The 9,177-nt window shown below is 57.5% G+C and overlaps 2 protein-coding genes across 4 annotated transcripts in view; one reads left to right on the top strand and one right to left on the bottom strand.

Moving 5' to 3' along the window:
- Positions 1-3,997: 3,997 nt before the first annotated feature.
- On the top strand, positions 3,998-6,221 carry CLDN5 (claudin 5). The gene has a single exon (XM_049620572.1). It carries the CDS (start codon positions 4,904-4,906, stop codon positions 5,558-5,560), a length of 657 nt encoding a protein of 218 aa, XP_049476529.1. The 5' UTR covers positions 3,998-4,903; the 3' UTR covers positions 5,561-6,221.
- Positions 6,222-8,841: 2,620 nt separating this feature from the next.
- Positions 8,842-9,177, bottom strand: part of CDC45 (cell division cycle 45) — a 33,742-nt gene continuing 33,406 nt past the window's right edge. For all 3 annotated transcript variants that reach the window (XR_007455474.1, XM_049620570.1, XM_049620571.1), the window contains one exon: positions 8,842-8,972. The gene's annotated coding sequence lies outside the window, so the exon portion shown is untranslated. The remainder of the gene's footprint in view (positions 8,973-9,177) is intronic.

Here is a 9,177-nt window from a genome sequence, read left to right as displayed (position 1 = left end):
ATCCAATAAGTAAACTTTTAAACTGTGGATACCCAATGCTGGTGACAGGCAATGCAAATGCATACTCAGATAAGAGGTCTATGTGATACAACCTCCTGGATGTGAGCTAAAATTCTTGGAGGAATTTTTCCTTAGGAAATCACTCAAAATACCAAGACCTACTTTTGCAGCAGTATTATTTACAACAGAAAAATCATCATTTATCAAAGTATGTCTTGAGGGATGATTGCATAATTAATCATCATCATTAATGTTAATCCAGCATTCACCTTGAGCTAGGGAACACTGTCCCCTTGACAGCCCCTTGACAACCCTTTGATGTTAAGTCCCTTATCATCCCCATTTTACAAAACCTCAGAACAGATTTCCCTGGTCACATCCTGCTCCTGGGAATGGTGGAGATAGATTCTATCCTGTCTCTGTCCAACCCCCAAGGCCATCTTCCGGGCAGTTAAAAACAATAGTAATCATGAGGGTGTTTTTAACAAAGTGTAGACATGCTTATTATATGATGCTAAACAAAAAAGGCAGGTCTAGAATCACTTTATGATTTTAAGTGGAAAGAATATAAAATTGTTGTAAAATGCAGCATGCAGAGAAGGAAAGAATCGGAGAAGGAAGTGGTTTAGGGAGAGAAGGTGGACGGAGAGGCCATGGAGGCAGTGCAGGCATGAGGGGTGAGGAGTAGGAGTGGGGTGGAGGACTACTTCTGGTCCCTGGAGGCACTACTGCCACGGGCTAGCCTCTTCCATGCTCCCAAGGGCACCCTGGCCTATGCAGAGACCACCATTTGGTACAATCTATGATGTCATCAGGGGCCTACAGGACCCTGGGTCTCTGTCAACCAGAGCTCCCTGCCCTTCACTCCCCATCCCACTGGGGAAGTAAAAGCCACAATGTCCTCCAATTTGAGCAAATAACCAGTGGCACCTGTTCTGAGGACTGAAGTCAGATGAGCTGCAAAGGTCAAGGGAGCCAGGGAGGACATCTCAGGAACCCATAGAGTGATCAGGAATGGCAGCAGAGGACTCAGGATTGGTGACAGCCTCCCCTCCAGACTTGCAGCCTCCATTGTGAGGTCTTTGTTATCAATGGGGAAAGTAAGACAAGGAGAGGCCAATTCACTAGTTTGAATTGTGAATTCACTAGCTGTTTGTCACAGGGTGCTCTGCATGTCATCACAGGCCCTGTGCCCCTAGTAGGCCCCCAGAGCAGGGCCGGATGATGTGGGGATTCATGCTGCCTCTGGAAGCACCAAGAAAGGGCACCAGGAGGTGTTCTGTGATCAGACACTCTACAAACATCTGCTGCACTGAGGGAAAACATCCTTAACTGTTTCAAAGCCAAAAGATAGAAGGAAGGTTGTTTTTCACTTCCTGTGCAATTAAATTGGCTACTTGGAGCTTCCCAAACCCCAGTCCCTAGGAATCAGGAGCCTAAATTTAGACTGTCCTTGGAAGGTCACCAGATCACCCCTGGCTCTGGGTCAGTCGGCAGCTGCTCAAGATAAACTTTACTTTCTGCTGACTCAGGCCTTTCCCTCACACAATTAATGAGATCCTGCTGCACTTCCCCTGGGAAAGCAGAACAATAGCTGTAGATGAGCAGGTGGCCTTGGCTGGCAAGCTGGTCTGGGAGCTCCTCTCCAGAGATCAGGGATTCATGGCCCTGCCCAGGCCTGGACCCCTCTGACCTCAGCCTGCAGGCCCTGGCCCACTATCTTGCCCCAACCTCACCGGGCTCCATTTGCCCCCCCAGTCACCGTGCTCCTTCCCATCTCTGGACTATGACATGGAACTTCTTTCCTGGATCTTGGCTGAGCTGTCACCTCCTCAGAGATGGCTTTATCACTCTGCATCACACTGTCATCTCTTTACCCCATGGCCATGGGCACATCTGAAATGGCCCTACCCAGTTACTGGTTGAGGGCAGGAGCTTGCTGGGTGTGTTCTCCACCCAGAGACCATACTTGGTGCACAGCAGGTTGTCACAAGACCACCACGAGTGGAAGGAAGGGCAGGTGCACACTCACGCCCCTCCTAGGTCTGGGCTGGGCTTTCTCTGTGCTGCTCTGGTTCCACCAAAGGCCTAGGCCACAACCAACACAGTGGTGTTGGGATAGAAATCAGACTGTGATAGGTGGAGACTGAAGCTTTTCCATCAAGTCCCCAAGATACTATAAAGCTGTCCCCAAAGAAACAAGGGCTCACTGGGGCCACCCTGGGGTGCCAGGCTGGAGACGGACCCTGGGAGAGCCACGGTGAAGGAGGCAGGTGGGCAGGCAAAGGGGGAGATCCTCATGCTGGCTGCAGCTCCAAGCTGGCTGGAGGGGGTGACAGTAGCCAGAAGTCAGCCACAGATCACAGGAAGCGCCTTGCCATGGACAGATGCATGAAGATGGTCACTGTGTGGAGGCTCATTCCTGGATATTGATGGGGAAAACCACTAAGCAGAAGAACGGTTCTAACTTGGGCATCTGAGAGTAGGGCTGGGGGACAGAGGCAGAAAGACATCCAAGAGCAAGTGATCTCAGCAGCACAACTTAGAAGATGAGCAGCCCCTACCTGAGGGACACACACTGCAGGCAGAAGAGGCCACGAGTGAGAGCAAGATCAGCCTGAAGGCCTAGAGAAAGACAAATGTGGATGGAGCACGGAGTGTGTGCTGCTGGACTGGCCAGGCCCAAGGCAGGCAGGCAGGCAGGCAGACAGGCAGGCAGGCACACATCACCCTGGGCAGCTCCCAGGAGTCAACGCTTTGATCACTTTGTCATGTGAGCCATGACAGGTTTCAGGCAGAGTGTGACCTGGGAGAGGAGCCTGCAAGCATGGCCTGGCTGCTCTGAGAACATACTGAGTGGGCAAGGATGGGGTCCAGACGGCCTGAGGAGGCTACAGCAGTCATCCTGGGAAAAGAGCAGTGTGGAGCATGGTGGGGGACTTGGGCAAGGTCCCTGGACTCAGGCCCAGAGGGAGCAGGATTGGGAAGGGGGTGAGTGGTGTAGCTGGGCCCCCTGGAGTGGACAAAAGGAGGGGATGTCCAGGAAGGTCTGCGGGGTGGAAGGGGAATGGCCCATGAGTCTGCAGCGGGAGGGAAGCAGTGAGGTGATGGCTGGGAGGAGGCGGTGGTCCTCAGAGCCCCATCCTGTGCAGGGATAAGGAGGTTGGGGGTAAGGAAAAGGTTAAAACTTCTCCCCTCTCCCCACCTTCACACACAGGGCCCAACAAACTTGCCTTGGGTGCCTCTCCATGCTAGCTGAACTGGGCATTGGCCTTATCTCAGAGCCAAATGAGGGGGGGAGGAGAAGGAACCAGGTCCCAGGAAGGACAGATTTATCAAAACTCCTAGGCTGTGGCTGGCCTCAGTGTCAGGCCTTCTCTGTGGAGGGCCCTGTCCAGCAGCACCAAGCACCTTGGACCAGAGGAAAGAACCCAGGTCCCAGCCACCTCAGTCCAAGACATTACAGATTTTGCTGGAAACAAAAGGGCTGATGGGGAGTGGGGAGGGAGCTGCCAGCAAGGGGCTGGTGCCCTCATGGGGTTCTGGGCTGCAGGGTCTGTTGCCCCCACCTGAGTCTCAGGGGGACCCAGTGTCCATCCCAGCGGGCCTTTCGAGAAACGGCTGGGCCATTGTGCAGAAGAATGCCCGGAAATCCCGTGCCTCCCGCCTCCAGCGAGGATGGGGGCTCTTCCTCCTGGCCAGGAAACTCCAAGTTAGCTTCCGGAGGGTGGCCTGGGGCCTGGGGTGCCAGGGGTACCACTGCCACTGGTGGGAGGGCAGAGCACAGCACCTCTGTGTCCCTTGTGTTTCTCCTCTCTGAGGGCTAAAGGACGCCCCCAAGCCCCCCACCACAGGCTGCTCCTAGGAGGACAGCATGTTTGTTGAGTCACTGGAGAACACTGGGGACTTCCTGAAAGTGGTGTCGCCTGAGCTGGGCCTCAAAGAATGGGGGATGGGAAACATCTCAGGAAGAGCAGTAGCCAGCACAAAGGTTGGGAGGTCCGGGAATCCCCAGCGTCAGGGGCAGAGTGGGGGTCTCCGGAGGCGGCGGAAAGGCCCCTGTTCCACCTGCTTCATATTGGGGAAGGTGATAGAGTGGGCAGTGGCGCTGGGCAGGACCTTGGGTTGGAGACCCACACACGCCTGCCTGGACTTCTGGTCTCTGGGAGACACAGTGCCAGGACTCAGAGAGGAACTGCGCAGTAAAGGTGCAGAGAAGGGACTGCGGATGCGACTGGACTCCAGGGCGAGATTCCTGGAGTAATAGGAGGACAAGAGTCGGTGGACAAGAGTCTGCAACGCAAGCCTCTGCAAGGCGATGATGGTGAGGGGTAGAGTGGAGCTGGCTTGGGTGGTAGAGACCTTCGGTCTTATTCCTGGATGTAGCCGGAGAAGTTGGTGCAGTCATACAGCTCCCTGAAATGGAGAGGCTGGGACACAGGGAGTGGGGGCCCGCAGAGCGCGCGTCCAGCTACCCCAGGTCAGTCCGGAGCCAGCTCTGGACAAGAGCCGGGCGGCGGCCGGGAGAGGAGTGGTCCCCGCGCCCACCGCTACTCCCGAGGCAGTTGTTTCCCTAACTCCGGATGCCGGGGGCGGCTGTGATTGGTTGAGGGTCGACGGCCGGTGCACGGATTGGCTACTCGCGGACCAGGGGCTGGATCCGCAGCGCAGGGTCCGCCCCCGAACCTTCAAATGGGAAGCCCCCCCAGGAGGCGCCCGCAGTTCTGAGGCGGTGGAGCAGATTTGCTGGAGCCGCGGACGGGAGGCGGTGAGCCGGCAGTGAGCCGGGCGCAGAGGCACCAGGGCCCTCTCAGGCTACAAAGCCGCTCCACCGAGGCACCGCCGCGCCCTCCCGGAGGCCCGGAGGCCCGGGGGCCGTCGGGCGCCCATCTCGCCTTCAGCCATGGGGTCGGCCGCGCTGGAGATCCTCGGCCTGGTGCTGTGCCTGGTGGGCTGGGTGGGCCTGATCCTGGCGTGCGGGCTGCCCATGTGGCAGGTGACTGCCTTCCTGGACCACAACATCGTGACGGCGCAGACCACCTGGAAGGGGCTGTGGATGTCGTGCGTGGTGCAGAGCACCGGGCACATGCAATGCAAGGTGTACGATTCGGTGCTGGCGCTGAGCACCGAGGTGCAGGCGGCGCGGGCGCTCACCGTGGGCGCCGTGTTGCTGGCGCTTGTCGCGCTTTTCGTGACCCTGGCGGGCGCGCAGTGCACTACCTGCGTGGCCCCAGGCCCGGCCAAAGCGCGCGTGGCCCTCACAGGCGGCGCGCTCTACGCGCTCTGCGGGCTGCTGGCGCTCGTTCCGCTCTGCTGGTTCGCCAATATCGTGGTCCGTGAGTTCTACGACCCGACCGTGCCCATGTCGCAGAAGTACGAACTGGGCGCGGCGCTGTACATTGGTTGGGCCGCTTCGGCGCTGCTCATGTGCGGCGGCGGCCTAGTGTGCTGCGGCGCCTGGGTCTGCGCTGGCCGCCCCGACTTCAGCTTCCCGGTCAAGTACTCCGCTCCGCGGCGGCCCACGGCCAGCGGCGACTATGACAAGAAGAACTACGTCTGAGGGCGCTGGACTCGGCGGGGCCCCTCACGCCGGCCACTCCCGCAAGCGGAACGACTGGCCAGGGGCGTCGTGCATGGACCGCAGCCTATGCTAGGTGGTGCGGCGCACAGTCTCTGCGGAATGGCCGGTTCTGCGCCTGGACGCGGCGCACCGGCCGACTGAGACCTTTCACGCGCCCGCAGCCCGTTCTCTTCTACGGCCACTAGCCGGGCCCTGCCCGGAACAGGAGCCACGCACTTGGAAGGACTTGCTCGGTTTCTTTTTCGGTGCGCAGAACTTGCTCCGATGTGAGTGGGGCGCGGGGTTCCTTAGGCTGAATGGACAATGGACCGAAATGCCGCTTTCCTCCCCAACCCTCAGGGTCTTGGATCCCGCCATCCTCCCCAGCGGCTCCTGCTGATTCCAGCCAGGCAGACGGAAAGCCCAGGGACCCCAGCCTGGACTGCCGGAGGGCTGTATACAACCGACCTTTACCCCAAGATCGGGGCCTGAGCCCAGGGGGCCTTGAAAGACTTGGCCTGGACCTCCCTGCCTCACCCTGGCAGCTCCCCAGGAGAGGCTTATGGGCACTAGATCCTGCGTGGGGAGCTAGGGCCCTGCCCTCCTTTGCAGCTTGTGGGGGAGGGTAAGAATTTGCTTAGTAAATGGTTTGAATACCCTCCCACCTGTGTCCTGTCCTCTGTCCAGTCACTGCCAGTGCCCAGCAGCACCCCTCATCCACCCACCCACCCACCCACTCCTCCCTGAAAGGCTTTTTTGGAGACCTCCCAGGGCTGTCCCTGGGACCCAGATGTATGGCCTTATCCCTGGTCCTCCCTGCCACTCAATCACCTTCCCACTGGATGGGAAAAACAGCTACAGCTCATAGCAACCCAGGAAGATGAGATCTGTAGTTAGAAGAGCCTGGGGCAGGAGGGTGATGCAGACCCCAGAAGAGGATGCAGGTTGGAAATTACTCCCCCATCCCAGGTCCCCCAGCCACCAGCCAGAGTGTGGCATTTTCAGATGCAGGAAGTGCTGAGGGTGGGCTGCCAGGCTGCTGGCTTTGAGGAGAGGCCCGGCTCCATGCACCACAGGTTGGGTGTTTTCCACCAGCGCTCTCAGGGCTTGCCTATCTGTGGATCACAGCAAATGACCAGACATCTGTAAAACACTGACTGGGACCTTTCAGTCAACAGTGCAGCAGGAACAGGCAACTCCAGGATGTGTGCTTGGCTCCAGCAGAGCTAGCTGTAGGTCCACAAGCACGTTGCTATGGGGAGGAGGCACTTGTGCAGGTTGCCCAGAGAGTGCCCAGGCCAGGCTCCAGACCCTTGTCCTGGCTCTTCTGCCAGTCAGCGCAGACTCTGCAGGGCCCGTACTCATGTAGCTGGCCTGGCAACCAGCCCAGAGTTGTACTGACCATTAGCACCTCTGTGCCAGCCCCTGCCAGGAGCACCCTGTGTAACCTTCCTCCTGTGAGTGGGACCCCTGGGAGCCAGTACTTGCCTGGGCCAGGAAGTCAGGGGTTGGGGGGGGGTGGTCACAGGAGAACAGAGCACACCAGAGTTATCTATTGCAGTCACTGAGAGCTCCTTGCTTCCAGCCCCATTCTAGGTGCTTTGAATGAAAGCAGTTTTACTTCTGCCAAAGGCCAGGGCAAAAGACAGCCGTGGATGGGGGGAGGGAGGGATCTGTAGGGAGGAGCTCCAAGCCCAGGCAGCAGAAAGGCTTGGCATCTGCCCCCAACCCTGGCCTTGGGGACCCTGTTCAGAAATGCTTGGGCCAAATCCAGTGGCAAGCAGTCTCCCAAGCCTGGCCAGACTCCCCACTGTGGGGAAGAAGAACCCAAGAATATGGGCTCAGGACAGCTGCGACGAACACTGCTCTGAATCCCAGGGTTTGCAGCAGAGCCAGTTGAGTTGAACTATTGGGTGGCCTGAGCTCCTTGCAATGGGATGAGCTGCAGCGAGATGGGTCCCAATAGCATAGAGGTCCTCAGTAGCCACCCCCGGGCCTGTGCAGCCAGGACCACAGAACAACCCTCAAATGCAAGAGTGTGTGAATCTGGGGCCTTGGCTCTTGGTGGGGCTGCTGAAACAAAGGTCCTTAACTCCTGGGGCCAGCCACACTGGTGTTTGGCCAGGAGTGCAGGCCCAAGGCTACATCCCACACAAGCCTAGAGCTTTCTGACTCCTTTGGGACCCAGGCATCAGCACAGTCCCAATGATGTGAATGGCCAAGGTGGGCAGTTTGAGGGCCCTGAGGAGTTAGGCTGCTGCTGCCTGACTCATGCCAGGCCAGCCAGGAACACATTCCATTTACTAGAGGTCAGACAGGAGGAGCCAGCCTCCAATGCGGCCAACCTTTCCAAAGGTTATGCCCCTTTCCAAAGTTCACCCTTAGACCTAGCCACCCATGTCCTCAGTTCCAGGCCACTGGGGCTTTCCACCAACTTAAAGCCTACCCAAACCACTCTGCTTCCTCCTGCCCAGGGCCCCAGGCACCACACCCAGGTGGCTGTGTCACTCTAGCCTGCTTCCCTGGCACCCTCACTCCAGGCAGAACAGCCAGATAGCCTCAGACACTTATGTCAACAGCTCTCTCTTACCTAAAGGGCAGGAATGGCATCCTCCTTGCCTCCAGATTCCCTCAACCCTTGCCAGGGCTCTGGGGACATCTGGGAGAGTGGGACCAGCAACTGATCGCACAGCTCCTGACTGAGAACTCTTACTGTTCTGAAGACTCTGAAAGTTGCCAAGGTCCTGTCCTGCTCGAACCTTCTGTGACCCGGATGCCAGTTAAGCCATCTCCGTCCAGGGTCCCTTAGCCAGCCACACCCTTCCCAGGTGAGGACTGTGCCCTTGCTATCTGCTTGACTCTCCCAGTAGCCTGGGGGTGCTGTGTGTCTATGGGGGTGCCAGGACAGGAGGTGCTGGAGGGTAAGATGATGGCTGTGGGAGGGTGGGCCTGGCAGGGGGACACGGTCAAGAATGTGGGCTTGAGATGTTGCCAAGGCCAAGTGGACAGGAAGAAGTGATGGGAGAGCAGAGTGAGGTCCTGGCTGGCATCACTGGGCAGTGGTCAGCGCAGGAAGTATGTAGAGGCCCAGGTGCTGAGGCACCCGACATCCACCCCCCCTGCTTTCCAGGGAGCCTGTAGGCCACCGCCCCCCACATGCTGTTTACTGCTGGGCCTTGAGGTTACCCAGGACACAGGAAAAGGCTCCTCCACATCCACAGAAGGCTCAAGACAAAAACAAGTGCTGTCCCTATGACCAGAGCCAAGACTGAGGCACCAAAGCTAAAACAAACATTTTATTCCATTAAAAACCCACTGTGGGTGTCTAAAACCATGTCCATAACTTATAGTCTAAATAAAACCCAGTTAATATAAATTAGGAGAAGGAGGACGCATCAGAAGAAATCAAACTCTAGAAAAGAAAAAAAAAAAAGTAAATCTCAAACAATTCTAACGTCTTTCCAAATTAAGCAAACTGCTCAGGCCTTGCCTCTGACATGCTGGGCTTGCTTCTGAGTAGCCTCCACCACTCACACAGGTGAGGAGTGGTGACCATGGGTGGAGGGCCGCCCCAGAACTGAAGTGCCCACTGGCCAGGTCCAGGCTGTCATTTGCTT

This window comes from Panthera uncia (genome assembly GCF_023721935.1).
Source record: "Panthera uncia isolate 11264 chromosome D3 unlocalized genomic scaffold, Puncia_PCG_1.0 HiC_scaffold_8, whole genome shotgun sequence".
NCBI classification, from domain to species: Eukaryota; Metazoa; Chordata; class Mammalia; order Carnivora; family Felidae; genus Panthera; species Panthera uncia.
The sequence above is the reverse complement of the archived record's forward strand: the minus strand, read 5'-3'. Positions and strand labels throughout refer to the sequence as shown.